Consider the following 16,319-nt stretch of genomic DNA (forward strand, 5'->3'; position numbering starts at 1 on the left):
ACCGGGCGCTACGAAGGGTCGGCCTGGGGCCTAGCGCTGTCCCCGGGGGCCGGGGACCCTGCAGCCCGCCCGCCCGCTCCGTGGCCCGGCCCAGAGGGGCGAAGCCGGCCGGCAGGCGGGAGCCAGGCCTACCGAGCCCGGGCAGGAGTCGGGTCGAGCTGAGGGCCGTGAACAGCGGCCCGTCCGCTGCTCATTCCCGCGCTAGCGGGGACCGGCCCCGGGCCGGGCGGAGCGCAGCAGGTGGGAGCTTGGCAGGAACCTGCCCTGGGGTCTGTGTGTTTGACCGATCCGTCGCTGCGGTGCCTCGGGGGGTTGTGCTGGGCGGCCGGGGGCACCGGGACGATTCCCCCGGTAACGTCCAGGGAGGCAGGGCTGGAGACCAGCCGCTTTCTGTCCCTTTAGCCAGGTGAGCAAACACGCTGGGGTCTCGTTGCACCGACGGGCTCGCTCGGCGGCCCCCTGCACTCAGCGCCGGCTCTGCCCACGCAGCCTTCCCCGGAGTTTGCTTGTTTTTCTCTAATGACAACACGGGGCTGCTGATACTTCGCACGGTTTCTCAGGAACGATTTTTCGTTATCTCGCAACAAAAGGCCAGTTAAAAATCCAACTAACTTCACCCAACAGCCCGAGTACTCGGATTTAATTCCTACGTTAAAAATTAAACTACAAATCCCGGTTGTTAAACGCCTCCCCGAGATGACACCGCTCCCAGAGCAAGCCCCGTGCCCCGGGCTCCCCCCGTCGTTTTGCACCTTCCCAACTTCAGCGGCCCGTGGTCCGATTGATTTCGAGTTTTGTTAATAATGTTTGGAACAAACTGATTTTAGAACCAAGATTAAATTCTTCCAAATACCCAAAACTGCCGTGCGGGAAATGTTCTACTGAAAGGGCATTTCTGTTTTTAAATCCTAGAATTATTTACCCGCGGCGCATTTCAATAAAAACGCTACGAATTACCGGCACAAATTTCAAACGATTTGAGCTCGAATTTAGCTGGGGCGCTAACTAAATAACCCCCTTGTCACTCGGACACCAACCGAGGTGTTATTTAACATTTGTAAAACCACCCGATACAAACTCCCTTTGCTAAATGGCAGCGGACTATTTAACTTCTTATCCGTGGCTCGTAACCCCCATTTCTAGCGTGGCCATTTGAACCCGTAACGAATCGCTCTGGGGTCCGGGCGCGCGGTCCGTGGCTGGGCGCTCTCGGATCACCGCACCATTAGAGGCTTTTTCTGGTTTTCGTTTGAAAACTTTTTGGCGTTTCCCAACAAGGCGGCAGAACTCGGTGAGAGGCTCCCGGGGACCCTGGGCAGCCTGTTCCGTCCCCTCAGCCCAGTGCAAGGCCCGGCAGGCGCGTATGGCCCGGCGAGCACGGGGCCCGGGCGGCAGGCGTGCGGGGCAAGGGAGAAGGGTGCCTTACTGTTGGTAGTCCTGTTTGCAGTACAGTTTTCGATCCCGGAAGTAGCAGCTGGTGGTGAGGGCTTGTTGACACACTGCACACTGCAAACACTCTTCGTGCCAGGAAGATTCGTTCACTCGCATCAGAAAACGGTCTGAGATCGGCCGCTGGCAGCCCTCGCAAACCGCCTGGTTCTGACACTCTGACCCTAGGAAACAGCAAAGAGGGATGTGAGCGGCATGCGGAGATGGCCCCCGAAACGCCCCAGCTGCGCCCCAGTACGGGCTCTGCCAAGCGAGGCGCTGTCGCAGCTCGGCCCGTGGGTCCGGGATCCCCCCTTCCCCAGGACCGGCTCCCCTGAAACAGCAGCGCGAAGCGAACTTAAATCGACGCGATTTCGTTTGCGCCGGGCAGGCTCGGCTCGCGGCCCCGCTTCCCTGCTCGCTTCTCCACCCAAACCCGCCCCGGGAAGTTGCAAACACATTACGCGGGGTCACCGCACAACCTGCAAAGTGCGTGCGGCGAGTCGCAGCCCCCGGGCGGCAGGGCCCGGCAATCCGCGCTCCGCTCCGCATTCGCTTTGAAGCAATAATTTGGTTTCGGTCATTTACAAACTAGCCTCCCGCCAAAGCCAGCGAGTGAAGCCCCGCGCCCGCCCGGGCGGGGGGAGAGGCTGTTCCCAGCGCCCTGCAGCTGCGCCTCCAGCCCGGCTCCGGCGGCGGGCAGCCCGGCAGGGCGCCCGGCTCTGGGCACAGCCCGACTCACCCAGCAACACGCCCAAGGTGGCAGCGCCCGAGCGCAGCGGGTGATCTTCCATTTTGATGCCGTCCAGCATCTCGGCGCGGTCCGGCGGGCCCCGGCCGAAGCAGCGTTCCAGGGACTCGGGGCCGGCGGCGACATCCATGGGCGGCCCGGGTAGGCGTCAGGCGGCGGGGCCGGGCGCGCGGAGCGCCGGGGCGGGCCGGGGTGCGGGACACGCTGCAGCGGGGAGGCGGGAGCCGCGCGGGCTGGTCTGGGGGACACGCGGCGCGTTCCCGGGCGGAGACGCGGGGCAGGGGCCGGAGCGGAGGCTGCTGCCCATCGGGTCAGGTCCTGCTCCAGCCGGCGGCCGGGGGTCACCTGCCGGCGGGCCGGGGCGGGGCCCTCCCCGGGGCAGGGGCCGGCGGGCGCCGCGGGAGATCCAGGGCAGAGGCGGCCGGGCTCCCCGGGCGCTCCCCAGTCACTGTGCCCAGCCGCGTCCCGAGGAGCCGCTCCGTTTAGAGCGGGGCTGCGGCGGAGGAACACACCCACCCGTGCAGCCGCCTCACCCCTCCTCAAACTTGCTGACATTTGAACTCCATTGGCGCTCCTGATATCGCTGCGCCGAGGTGATCCGTCTCCTCGACGTCAAATAGTGCCGTCTCGGAGCGAGCCCCCGCAGCCCCCCGCGGGCGCCCAGGTGCGCGGGCTCGGGGTGGCCGGGGCCGGGGCCGCGTCACTCCGGGACTGCGCTCTCGGGAGCGCCTCGGCCGGGGATAGTGGCCCTGCGACTTCCCACCCCCCCGGGGGCAGAGTGACCAGAGCTGCCTGGAGCGTCCCACTCGAGTTAGCGGCCCCGCGCGGGCAGCGCGCCCCGGGCTCTCCCGCCTGTCCTGGGGTATGTAGCTGCGCCTCGCGGCTTGTGACTGTGCTTGGGTTTGCCCCACGGGCAGCCCGAGCGCGCGTGACCCAGAGGCACCGGCTGCAGGAGCCTTTCCCCCCACGCGTGTCCGGGACCCCGGGCCTGTCTCAGCCCTCCGCAGCCCGGCCAGGGGCCCACGCCCCCGGCTCTCCCCCGGGGCTGGCACGCGTGTGGGGAGCAGCTGTGCCTGGGGGGGGACGCTGGCTGGGGAGGTGTTAACAGCGGGGCCTGCCCCCAGCAGAGCCGCGGCGGGCTGGCGCTGGCTGCTCCCTGCACTGTCCTGGCATCTGAGCCGCGGTCCCTTGGCGACGGGCCCGGCCGAGAGGCGCTGGCAGAGAGCCTCACCTCCCCGCGGACCCCGCCGGAGCGCCACCCGGACGGCAGCCCGCTTAGGAGCCCTGGCTGCGCGCCGGGGAGTGGTGGCTGTGCGGCTGGCTGCGGGCAGAGCCGGGCTGGGGGCCTGGCAGGAGACACAGACACAGCTCCCGCGGGGCTCTCCCCGCGCCAAAGTCGGAGGCCGGGCTGACCCCGATCGACCCCAGAGCCCCGTGCCCGGGAACCTGCGTCCCCCGGCCCGGGCTGCCAGCTGAAATGCCAGCAGATCCCGCACGGCCTGGCCTGCGCGGCGAGCCGGGCTCCTGCCCGCCTGGGCCACCTTTGGAGAGGAACCCGAGTGCATCCCTCTGCAGCCGACGGAGCGCTGGGCTGGGCTGCTGGGGACCAGGGCTCTGCGCCCCTCCCGTGGCCTTAGCCCAGCCGGCACCGGCACCGGCTGGGGCTCGGCCCTGCGCTGCCTGGCTTCGGAGGGATTCAGGGTCCCGGGCTAATGCAGCTGGAGAGCCGCAGCGGCCGGGGCAGGAGGCCCGAGGGCCTGGCGACGGGCCGCAGGCGGAGCTAGTCGCCTCGGGGCCGGGGAGCTGCGGGGTGCCCTGCGCGTTCGTGGGGAGCGGAGTCACTAGGGCAGGGGAGAGGCGTTAGTTCCCTGCGGCCCTTCCCCGCCTCGACCGCCGGGGAGCCCGGCGAATCCAGGGGGCGATTCGGGCGCGCTTACACCTTCCCCGCGAGCCGTGCTTGGCGCGGCCGGAGGATATTTTTGGGTCTTTATTTCCTCCCGTTGGGAATGGCCGATCGCGGCCGCACGGCCCCGCAGTGCCGGCTCCCCGGGGCAGCGTCGGCACCAGGGAGCGCGGCCCGGGCTGCGCCGGGCCCGGCTGGACACCGGGCTGCTCTGAATCACGGGCGTGTGGCCACTGTTTGAACGGGAAACGCGCAAACAATACAAGACAAAATAATGCTGCGGCGTCGTGCGGGTGTCAGGGTCGGCTGCCGCCCCAGCCCCCCTTGCGTTGCGCGGCAAGCGACCCCCTCCCCTCCCCGGGGCGAGCCGGGCCCGGCCCGGCGGCGAGAATTCGCTGGGTTTGTTCCCGTGCTGGGGGTGGCGGTGGCGGCGAGGGAAGGAGCCGAGCGCTGGTCTGTCGGGTTCCCAGCATGCCGGTATTTAGTGAGCAGGACAAGTGTTAAGGGCGGCCACTGGCTGCTCCGTTTGGGGCTCTGCAGGCAAAGCCCTTCGCACGCCGGTTTCGCGCCGGAATGCACGATTATGGTTTAGCTCAGTCTTTCGGGAAGGGGTTTGGGAACAGGCTCGTTGGGTTTTGGCTTGGACAATTTAACGCTGGAACCCGCTGCAGCTAATCCTGGGTTATTTAACTCTGGACGCTGCTTGGATTTCAGAGCTCCGCCGCGCAGAAAGAGCCTCTCGTTGGCATTAATTGTTTACGGTTCCCATCCTCGCCCGACTCCAGCCACAATTATCTCCTACAATGGCGAGGAAAACTAAAGCCGGTCTCGCCTCACTCAAGAGTTCCCCTAACTTCGAATTAAAACTCCGCAACTGGGCGGCGGGAGAGGTCAGAGGGAAAGGGGAACCTCCCCGGTCCGGCTCGCAGCTGTCCAGTTAATTCCGGCTCTGGTCAGGGTCACTTTTCCGACAGAAATCAGACCAAATTCTGTAATTGTTACCCTCTCCCCGCGTGTGAGTGTTACACAGGCCGTGTTCTGCTCGACCGGCCGTCTGGATTCGAAGGCGGTTCATTCAAAGTCTGTAACTAAAATCAAACCATTAAAACACAAAAATCCGTCATCGAACTAAACCCAAAGGAAGCCTGGCCCAAGCCGCTGTGTGTAGGGACCGGGCAGGGCTCGCCGCTCTGCTGGGAGCTGGGCGAGAAATACACAATTCGGAGCATCATTCCCGAGGCCGCTAAGACAAGAAAGAGTGAGGCTGGGCTGGGCCCGTGTTACCGACCCGGCCTGTGTCGCAGGAGCCTTCGTGGCGAGTGAAACTTGTGCAGAGGTGGGTGCGCCATGAGCCTCCTGCACGCGTGTGTCTGTGTGGTGTGTGGGTGCGCCATTAGCCTCTTACATCTCTGTGTGTTGTGTATAGGCCATGAGCCTCCTGCTCTGTGTGTGTGTGTGTGTGTGTGTACACATTAGCTTCCTGCTCTTGCTCTCTCTCTGTGTACATTAGCTTCCACCTCTCTGTTTGTGCCATTAGTTTCTTGCTTTGGGTCTACTATGAGCTTCCTGCTGTGTGTGTATGTATGTGTGTGTGTGTTATTAGTCTCTGCTGTGTGTGTGTGTGTGTGCCATTAGTATCTGCTCTGTGTGTGTGTGTGTGTGTGTACCATTAGTCTCTGCTGTGTGTGTGTATGTATGTGTGTGTGTTATTAGTCTCTGCTGTGTGTGTGTGTGTGAGTGTTATTAGTCTCTGGTGTGTGTGTGTGTATGTACGTGTGTGTGTTATTAGTCTCTGCTGTGTGTGTGTGTGTGTGTGCCATTAGTATCTGCTGTGTGTGTGTGTGTGTGTTGTTAGTCTCTGCTCTGTGTGTGTGTGTGTGCTATTAGTCTCTGCTGTGTATGTGTATGTGTGTGTGTGTGTGTGTGTGTGTGCCATTAGTCTCCGCTCTGGTTGTTGCCTTTGTAGTTGTCTAACCCTCTGGGCCCCGGTGTGGTCTGACTTGTGTGCACTCTGCCCTCTGCTGGCCGGCTGCGGGATAGGCCTGGCTGGGGAGCCTTCACCTGGTTCTGGGGCCGGGCTCGTTGGTATCTGGGGTGACTCCGCATTTCCACTCGGAGCCTGGCGGGCGGGGTGGGCAGCCACGGGCTGCTTTAACCGGCTGTCGTTAGATGCTGCTGCGGCCCTGCAGGTCCTTCCGGCCTTTCCGAGGCAGAGGCAAGTGCCGAAGGGAGCAGAGACCGAGCACGCCAGGGCACTAACTGCAGCATTAGCAACGCCACGGCTCCGTCCTGAACTGGGCAGAACCAGGGGCTCCGCTGGGCCGAGCTCCTCCCGCCTCCGCCCCCCAGGGCCTGGGGCCGGGCAGCGCACGTCGGCGCTGTCCGGCTCCATCGGACCCGTCGAGTTACTTTAACTTTTCCTCCTATTTCATTTCCCTGTCCAATAGCTTCCTTGAGTGCTCCTTGCTGTCCCCTGGCCGAGACCGCTGCTCGCGCAGCCCGACCCGATACGGATTGCAAGGGTTCGTGTCAGCCCCGTGTCTGGCTCCTGGACCCACCCCAGCTCCCCCCTTTGCTCGGCGTCCACACCCCATTGTCTGCGCTGGAGAAAGGAAGATACAGAGTTTGGGCTCCCACTTTCTCCCCGCAGACGCTTCAGTAATTCACACGGAACAGTGACAGGGAACCGGGAGCGGCGCTGCCTGGGAAAACCCTCACACAAAGCGAACCGCCGCAGCCCTGGCGGCCAGCCGCCTACGTGTAAACGCGGTAAGACTCCGTTTAGCACTCCGCCAGACACGTCGGAAATCCGTCCCGCCAGTGCCCGGGACCCGACCGACGGGGCTGTCCCTCCCAGTTGAGTTATGAAACCCTTAAGAAAAGGAGATTTTTGTGGAAACCGAGAAAGCCTCTGACCCGGCACCAGACCAGGTGTTGCTACGGCTCCCCCGGGCTTTCTGACGGGGGCCCTGGCCCAAACCTCTGTGTCCGCCCCTGCTCCGCTCTGCACCCTGCGGACTGCGGACTGCGGAGCATTTCTCCTGTGAGGCCACCCGGCCCCCTGCAAGCGGACAAGTCCCATGAGAGACCAGAGACAAGCTCCCTTCACTCCCCAGACGTGAGTCGGACCCTCCCGCAGCTCCTGTTAACAATGGCGCGTGAGGATATTTTCATTCCCTTTTCACTGGACATTGCTCCAAATTTCCCCGGCGCTGTAAAGCCCAGCAGCGCCTCGACAGCCCCAATCCCGCGATCTTCTCCCAGGCTGCAACCTTCCTTCCAGCTCCCTTTCGTGCACCGTGCGGTGACTAATTCTCACCGCCCGGCCCTCCGACCCTGCCCCTACCCAGGCGGAACCGAGCCCACGGCTGCACGACACAGTGCTCAGGCCACAGACGACTACATTTTACAAACGAGCACATAGCAAACAGCTGTCACCCAATCAAGCAGAAGAAACCGGGCCATGGGCCATAGGTGCCCACTCACACCTCGCCGGGCCGGGACAGCCCTGGCTGAAAGGTGTGAAACGGTTTGCCGAGTAAATAGGGATCTTCAGGGTTACGTTTCCTACCAATTAAAATCTGCTGCGGTAAATTCTGACCCGAAACGAGCTCCGTCATTGGCAACGAATAATCCGCCAGCCCCGGTTTCCCTCCGACTGAGGGACACGTGTAAACAAGCCGCGAAGCTGCTGTTACCAATGCCCGAGCCCTAGAGTCACTCGCTCCTCTACGCTAATTATGGTTGTGAACAAAACGAGGGCCTGGGTCCGGCCGAGCAGCGCCCGTTCGCAGCGAGCCCGGGCCGGGGCTCGGGCCCGGACACCGCGCAGGGTTAGAGCCGAGGGCAGGGGTTGGCAGCGGCCCCTGACTCCGGGGACACGGCGTTTGGCTAATTAGAGGGGCTGGGGGCCGGTGAAGCCCCTGGCGCCTGCCCCGCAATCCCCACCCGGTAGCCGCAAACCCCACCGGCCCCGGCTCCTGCGAGTTGGGGGATGGAGCGGCCATGTGAAGGGTCCTAGGGGAGCAGAGGACAGTGTTTCCTAGTATCCAACCTAAACCTCCCCCACTACAGCTTAAAACCATTGCTCCTTGTTCTATTTCCCTAGGACGGTGGTGAAGCACTGGAATGGGTTACCGAGGGAGGTGGTGGAATCTCCATCCTTAGAGGTTTTTAAGGCCCGGCTTGACAAAGCCCTGGCTGGGATGATTTAGTTGGGGAATGGTCCTGTTTGAGCAGGGGTTGGACTAGATACTGCCTGAAGTCCCTTCCAACCCTGATATTCTATGATTCCATCCTGCTCCCTCCTGCCCGTCCTGCCTCTCTGCCAGCACCAGGTCCGACCAGGACTGCCCCACCCTCCGTGCGCTGGCCCAGTGGGTCCTGGCCAGGCCAAAGGGCACAGGGCGGGCCCTGAGGTGCAGCCCGGGCACCCCATCAGGCATCCCTTCCCGGGGAGTTACAAGACACCTGGTATTATATCGAGGGCAGGCGAACCCCTGGGCCTTTCTCAGGCAGAGCTTGCTGAAGTTGGGGTCAGGCGCGACGGAGGCGCCAGGCTAGGTCCCAGGAAACTCTCTCTATGCAGAGAGACAGCAGCCAAACCCTTGAATCCTCTCAGTAGGCTATGGAGCTCCACCAGCTTATACCGCCAGAGGATCTGCCCCCCTCCGACGGGACATCGCTCGCATCCCAGCGGTGCTGGTTTCCTGGGGAGGCAGCGTGACCAGGAGCTCACAACCAGGCTACAAACACTCCTGGTCCGTTACTGGATAATTCCAGCCCTGGCCCCTGGCCATGGCTCTGCAGGGGAGGGGAAGTCTGCCAGTGCCAGTCAAGGACCAGATCCGTGCCAGAGGAGCTGGCACGCTACATGCCAATCCTCCCCCACCAGAGGAACTAGTTCAAAGATCAGCGAAGTCTTCGCTGGAATCAGGCCCAAAGCTAATGGCGAAACTCCCACTGGCTTGAACGGGAAGAGAAGCGGGCCCAAGGGACACGCCGAGGCCAAGGCCGGGCATTGCCGCATGAAACCAGGCCGCGCGGGCGAGCGCTCGACAGACAGTGTTTTAATTAAGGCGGGGGCGCGTTGACACACCGCAGCGATGCTATCTCTGTGCGCGCTTCCCGCGGGACCGCAGCCGCTCCGGGGCAGGAACGCAGCCTCGCCAGGCCCGTCGGAGCTTCCCGGGGGAGCGCCAGAAACCCCGGGGCGGCGCTGAGTGACTCCCGGGCGCCCCGGCTGCGCCGGGCTGTGTCGCTCTCCGGGGGGCGGGAGGAACGACTCCATTGCTGGGATTAAAGGCACAAGCTGCGCCGCGCCGTTTGCTTGTTAGAGCTGCTGAGGGCAAAGCCGCAGAATCTCCTGAGCGCAGCATCGCCTCCCCGGAGAGGAGCTGCTTTCCGGCCAGCGCCCCGCAGGCACCCGGACCGCGCCGGGGAGCCGCAGGGCAGCGGGACGCCGCCCGTTTGGGCTGGGATCACCCCCCATCGCTCTCCGGGCGCAGAGAGCGGCGGGCGGCGCGGGCAGGCTCCGCCGAGCGCCGCAAGGCCGGTGCGCACAGAGGGCGCGGCGGGGCGCGGCTTGGCCCCGCCACCTCCCCAGGGGCAGCCGGACACCAGTGACCTGCCGCACTTGTGGGCTGGGCATCGCCAGAGGGGCGCACGCCTCACAACCGAGCTCTCCTAGGAAAACAGGGACCCGCTGCTCTGCTGGCCAAATCCTACCTCCGCCAGCGGCCAGGACCCCTTCCAGAGCAGATAATGAATCGCCTGCCCCTAGTTCCTCCCTAGGCCCAGGCTGCGACGCCTTTTGCCCCAAGCACGACAGTCACGTACGCGGCTAAGGAGAACCTGTTATATTCGATGGGATAAAACATGTAGGGGCTATAAACGAATTCTCTGCTAAATCCTTCTAAAGCCTGGGCTTCAGTGGCTTGTGGTGGCAAGGAGTTCCACTGGCTAACGAAGTGTGCGTTGTTTCAAAAAGCCCTTCCTTTAATCAGTTTTTAAAATATCCCTTCTTATTTTCATTGGCTGTCCCCCTTGTTCTTGTGTGATGAGAAAGGACAGCAGAGCCCTGACCTTTTCGAGATCATGTTTGGTTTCCCCGCTTAGCTCTCCCCTCTCTAGTCAGTCCTATTTTTTCCAGTGTCCCCTAATGAATTTCTAACCCAGGTCTGCACTAGGGCGTGTTTGTTCCCAATCCCGGCAACCCTCCTGTTTCTGCTCTGTGTATTGAGAGGGCGTAGCCATAACGGCTCACAACATCCCGGGGGTGGGGGGGGGTGTGGGGGGGTGCGAAATACCATTGACTCGTACAATGCTGTTGTCATGTGTTCAGTGCTGCTTTCCTGTCTCACCCCTTTTACACCCTAACCTTTGTTCTGGCCCCCGCTGTCCAGTGAGCTGCTGTTGGCGTTGCGCTTTCCCCCGCGACACCCAGGGGCTTCTCCGGAGCGAGTTCACAGAAACCTTGTAGGATTCATTCAAATTCATCTGTCCAGGGGGGGCCTTGCGCTGCGCGTGTCCGCTCCGAATCCCGCCCGCCATCGTGAATCGCACCAGGGCGAGAGCTCCGCGAAAGGGCCAGTCTGTGTAAGCTGCAGGTGTTGCCCCCTCACTATTCACCCTCTTTCCCAGACACCCGGGAAAGCTGTTAAGCCAGGCAGGGTCCAGTAGGGAAGTGCCAGACCCCAGAGCTGCTCGCCTTTTGCCATGATGAGATCGATCCTTTATTCCTACGCTTTGTTTTCTGTCTCTCAACCATTGAGGTAATTTTACCTCATTCCGCTTTACCTCACCAGGCTCCTCTGCCCAGCTCTGCCTCCAGGCGAATTAATGAATGGAGGGAAGGACAGGCGAGAACAGTGGTTCTCAACCAGGGGCACGCAGAGGTCTTCCGGGGGTGCATCAGCGCCTCTTGGGATTTGCCTCGTTTTACAGCGGGCTACAGAAGAGCGCTAGCGAAGTCAGGACAAACTACAATTTCACACAGATAAAACGAGTCAGCAATTTCCCCGGGCCGGTGCGGCAGTGACACTTTCGAATGGTTTTGTCTGATTTTGGAAGCAAGTCGTTTTCAAGTGAGGTGAAACCTGGAGTCTGCAAGACAAACCAGAGCCCTGAAAGGGCAGTAGTGGGGCGAGGTTGAGCGCCACTGAGCTAGGACATTGGCTGCAGGAATAAGGCCTCTTTCCTCCTCTGGACCCTCCTCTGGGGCTCAGCAACCATGTGCAACAGCCGGATATAAAGGCTGCGCTGGTTAGATTAGGGCAGAAGGCAAAGCGCCGAGCCCGGAACCCTCTGCAGCAGATGCCCAGCGCCCACCCGCCTCTGGTTCTGGCCACGCTGCTCTAGCTAGGGCCTCAGCTCAGCCAGTCCCACCCCTTGGCCTTCGCCCCAGACATCCGGCCCCACCGGGCACCGCTGGGGCAGTGCAGGTGGCTGAAGTGGGGCCCCGGAGGAAGGGGGATGGGGAGGGATGGCGGTGGGGTAGGGAGGAGGAGGGGTGTGTGCAGGGATGGAGGAAGGGGGATGGGGAGGGAGGAGAGGGGTGCAGGGATGGAGGAAGGGGGAAAGGATGGGGATGTTTGCCGTGGAGCCCCGTGGATAAGACCTGGCGGCCCAGCGTAACCCGTCTCCCACAGCAGCACAGGCTGCGCACTCCGCCGAGCTCATTTCACGCGTGACACAAAGCTGGAGACTCCCCCTTTGCACCACATTTAACCTCGATCGGTCACTTTCTGCACGAAGTATCTCTCGGACGCAGAGGCGCTGGAACTCCGTTGCTATTTGTCAAGCAATGACCGTGCGCACGTTTCGGCACTGCCGTGATGCAGGCAAGCACTAACCGGCACTAACCGAGTATTCTCACCAAACCTGGCAACTGAAATGTAAACGAAACATTTCCCCCTTGCTAGAGATCCGGACTGTCCTGGAGCAGAGGCGTGTCTGCTGTGCGCCTCCGGTGACTTTTCGGTCGTTCAATTCTCTTCCTGCCCCCTGGGCTGGCCCCGTGCAGGCGGCACGAAGAAAAATCGTTTCGAGTTTAGCCCCGATTTTAAGGAAAACAATTGTTGCCTTTTGTTTTCGTTTACACGTGAGACACCACAGCACACAGACCACTGCAGCCGATTGCAGTTAATTTCACCACTGGCCAAGGTCAGTTGTCAGCAGAGGCGCAGAACTATGCACGCGAATAAATTATTTTATCGGGAGAGAGATTTTTAGGTTTCCTGATCATTATTTTACTTCATTTTTATTTTATATTCAAGCCTCGGAGGTAAGAAAAAAAAAGTTCGCTTCGAATCTAACGTGCAACAGGCGAGTTAAGAAAACAATCCTGCGCGGCCCTCGGCAAAATCGCAGAAACCCTGCTGGTCTCCGCCCTGCCAGAGCCGACCGGCCGGGCACCCTGATCCCTATGACTAGTCCGTCGGCGAACGCTTCCCTCGAGCCGGCGGGCCCTACTTACCCGAGCCGGCCTTCGGGACGCGCAGAGTCGAGGACAATAATTAGCAAACGAATGTGCAGAGCTCCGCGCTCGGCCTCAGCCCAGCCTCCCAGAGCGGAGCTGTTGGGAGGTTTACTTGGTTTGTGCAACGCTTTTAAACGGCCTTTATTGCGCATTTTTCTCTGGGCGAGGTTTGCTCAGTGGCGAGCCCGGGTAGCCTGGAGCGCAGCGCGGTAGGAGCCGGCAGGGCCTCCCGGGGCACGACCACGGGTCACCCAGCAAGCGCCCGGCAGGGAGATCCGCAGGCCAGCGGCGACGCGGAGAGGGTGATGGAGCAGGAACCGGTGTGTGGTGGCCAGGCCCTGCCCGAGGCGGCCCGGGAGAACCCGCCAGCGCGATGTGACGATACCCGAGTTACCGGCACACGCGCGTCCTGGCCCGGCGCCCCGCTGCATTTCCAGCTCGGGCCATGGGCCGCCGGGCAGCGCCGGGAGGGAGAGGCCTGGCTGGCTCGGTTCTTCGGCCTCATTTCCAAACGCGAGCGGAGCCGTGCCACGGGCACCGCACCTGCTGAAGCAATCCCGCGCTTAGGCCGGGCAAGGCCCGGGCCTGGCCGGAGAACAGGGCTGGGGGCACACGCCGCCCGAAGACGCCGCGGCCGGGGCTGAGCAGACAGGACACTGGGGGAGGAGGCGGGGGGTGTCTCTGCCCAGCCGCAGTGACGGGGACCTGCCAGGCGGCTCCCCTTTCCCTAAAGAGTGTCTGGGGCAGGGGCGAGCGAACCGGAGCAAACCGGGGCACAAGGAGTCCGGGCTGAGCCAGCGCAAACAAGAGAAAAGTCGCGTGCAGCGCGCAAAGAGCAGGAGCAAAAGCCCGCCCTTGCAGGGCCAAACTATTCGTTTGGCTGAGAAATGATCAGTTCTTACAGCCCTAGGGCCGTGATCGGAGTCGGCTGCTTAGCCGGGTTTGGCCTACCAATGGCCGCCCCAAAGCGGCGCGTCGTTCATAGTTAGACGAAAGGAAAAGGCATTAAAACAAAACAGAACAATTCGAATCGCACCTTAAGGAGCCAAATCTTGCGCGTGTTGGTGTTTGGGGCTAACTCTTGGGGCGGCTCTCCGCAGTCCGGGCCTGCTGTAATTCAGAGGAAAAAACATTTACCCCCCTTTCCTTCCGCCAGGTAAAAGACAACAACTGGCGCCTGCAGTTTGGGTTCGCTTTTAGGCAGAAATGCAACAGCAAGGGGTGATCCGCGCGGGGGGATTGTCGGTTTGTTGATGTCTCAGTCCGGCGGGTTCATTCTTATTTATTTATCGTTATTGTTCCTTTAGATGTTTGTTACAAGCGGAAATATCGCTATTATCAGAACCTCCATAGCCTAGAAACTGAGCGTCAAACTGCCAGCCGGCTGGTTTTGGGGCTACAACCAGGCTATCAAATCCCAGCGATTGTGTGTGTGTGTCTGCTCCTGCGGTGTAAAATACTGACCCCCAACACGGCCGTGGGCTCGGAGCTTTTAGAAAGGGCCCGGTTCCTCTCGGGAGTTCAAAAAGCACCTCCTTGTTTAGTTTTCCTTCTGCAGGAGAGTGAGAAAGTTACATCGCGGGGCCGGTTTAGTTAATGTTAATAGAAGCCGCAGAATAAACGCGATATGGGCGCGAATAAAGCGAAATACCTTCACAAGCAAACGAATGTTTTTTTCCCAGGCTTTTTTTGCGGCTGGTTTTAAAATAAGCCCCCCGGCCCCGGTGCTTTACATCTGGAGGGTTCCTTATCCCAGCCTGGAGAGGGGAGCACGAACTTTTTCTTAATGATTGTCTCGATCCCCTCCGCGCCGTCAGGGGCAGTGGCTGTGAGCAGCACCGACGTGTTTGTCCTGTTTCACACCCAGCCGGGGCAGCCGGAGCCTGGGGTGTCCCGGGTTCAAAGGCTCCAGTCTAAGGGGTTTCCTGATCCCTTTAGATTTGCTAATTTAAATCCCGCTCCCGGTAAATTGTTTCTGTAAAACACAAGTCAGCGGGCGCCGCTTTACAGGGCGGGCCGCATTGAAACACCGACCTCCGCACCCTTCCCTTCGGGGGCTGCAGTTCACTGTCCGAACTGAGCAAACCCTCCGCCAGGCGAACCCGGTCCGGGGCCCAGACGGTTTGGTTGGGTTTCTATCGACCGGACGGTTTCGCACCTCCTTTGCCGTGGCTACCTGCCGAGGACGCCTCGCTGAGCGGCAGGACTGGCCTTGTCTCCGGCTTTGCAGTCGCGTTTTACCATGAACAGAGCAGCCGGCGTGGTCCGAGCCTCGGCGGGGACCCGAGCCCACAGGCTGCCGGGCAAGAGCCGGGCGAGCTCCGCGCTCTCCGGGCGGCGTCTCACGCCTCCCCGCGCCTCTGCAGGCGGGAGCGCGGTCCCGCCCAGCCCCGGCCTGAGCTGGCCGCCGCCTGTCCCTCCCCGGCTGCTCGGACAGGCGGGCGATCCCGGCTCGTTTCCAGCGGGCGATCAGGGCCTGCCCCGCTCGGGACGCCGGGGGTCTCTGCGTTGGAGGACGGGGAGCCCAGCGGGCTGGGGAGCTCGCCGCGCCCTGCCTATTCCACGCCCCGGACGGGCTCTGCGCCTCTCCCCGGCGGCCGCTGGCCGGGGCTGGATACGCGAGGGGGCTGCCCGGGGCAGGGCGCACAGCGGCCCCTCGCCATCGCGGGTGGGGAAACAGTCTAGCCGGCCTGGTTGGCCAGGGAGCGGTCCCGGCTGGGGCGCAGCCCGTGGGGTGTCGGGAGGGGGTCACTGGAGCCAGGCTCCTCGCTGCAGGGGCGCAGGGGGCTTTCCCCTCTCCCGGGCCTGGCTCCAGGATGACGCGGGATGGCCCATGGGGCTGGGGGCGAGTCCCTGCTCTGCATGGCCCTGGGCTAGCCGGGCTGCGCCTCGGTCCTCACCCGGTGCCAGGGCACCTCAGCTTCCGGGGGCGGCGAGAGCTGCAGAGCAAAGGCTGCCAGGAGCTCAGGGGCAGAGCTGCTCCCCCCAGGCCCCTGTCCAGGTCCCCCAGCCCGATACTGCCCGGCCGCAGCCAGAGCCTGTCCAGCTGCCTCGGGAGTCGGGCCCTGCGTGCTCCCGCCCGCTCCCCCCTGGCCGAACTCGGCGGCCATCAGTGAGACCGACCTGGGGTAACTGCACTGGGGTAACTGCAGCCGCTCCCAGGCCTCGGCTCCTGCCGCTGACCACGGAGCGACCCAGGCTAGGAGCCAGGCTTGAGCGGGCTGCCCGGGGCAGGCGCTGTGACAGGGGCACTGGGAGCAGGGGACAGTAACCTGGCGGTGAGCCTGGGAGTGGAGAATGGTTCTGCCCTGCCCAGGCGCTCGCTGATCCTGCATGCAAATGAGAAACGATCATACAGAATGGGGGAACCCTTGGCCAGAAATATCAGGAGTCTCGATATAATTATACACGTGAGAGCGAGCTGCGAACCTGCCGAGCAGAGCAGCTCCGTTCTGCTTTGCATTAGTCCTTATTGCGCTGTCATTAAAGAATGCAGAAGTGGAAGTATTTGCTTCAGGACTAAGCACAGGCGGCCTAGAGGTGCACACGTGCAGCACAGAAGGTAACATCATGTTCAAGCAAAACAGGGCTAAAGAGTCTGAAAGAAAAGGAAACAGTAGGACTGAAACTTTGGCCTGTCAAAGGCCTCAGGGACATCTTGTGCTGGTGAGGGCTTATTTCACCCGCTCCTGCCCTTGGCCCCTTCACAGTCCTCTCCCTCCCCCAGGGTCAGTTCCATTTTGATCATAGGTTTCATT

General features: G+C 62.2%; 1 protein-coding gene and 1 long non-coding RNA gene across 3 annotated transcripts in view; one reads left to right on the forward strand and one right to left on the reverse strand.

The window, feature by feature from the left end:
- LMX1B (LIM homeobox transcription factor 1 beta) overlaps positions 1-2,672 on the reverse strand; it is a 129,847-nt gene extending 127,175 nt beyond the window's left edge. Inside the window, exons 1-2 of the mRNA XM_054007899.1 lie at positions 2,171-2,672; positions 1,427-1,613 (exon numbers count right to left, since the gene is read on the reverse strand). Of these exons, the coding sequence (XP_053863874.1) occupies positions 1,427-1,613; positions 2,171-2,309 (326 nt within the window). The 5' untranslated portion in view covers positions 2,310-2,672. The remainder of the gene's footprint in view (positions 1-1,426; positions 1,614-2,170) is intronic.
- LOC128825409 (uncharacterized) overlaps positions 2,246-16,319 on the forward strand; it is a 37,291-nt gene continuing 23,217 nt past the window's right edge. Inside the window, exon 1 of one of the 2 annotated variants that reach the window (XR_008442667.1) lies at positions 2,246-2,320. This is a non-coding gene — a long non-coding RNA (uncharacterized LOC128825409). Of the gene's footprint in view, positions 2,321-2,844; positions 3,042-16,319 lie in introns of those variants that run through there. The other variant, XR_008442666.1, reaches the window with a different exon arrangement.

Source organism: Malaclemys terrapin, chromosome 17 (genome assembly GCF_027887155.1).
Source record: "Malaclemys terrapin pileata isolate rMalTer1 chromosome 17, rMalTer1.hap1, whole genome shotgun sequence".
Lineage (NCBI taxonomy): Eukaryota > Metazoa > Chordata > Testudines > Emydidae > Malaclemys > Malaclemys terrapin.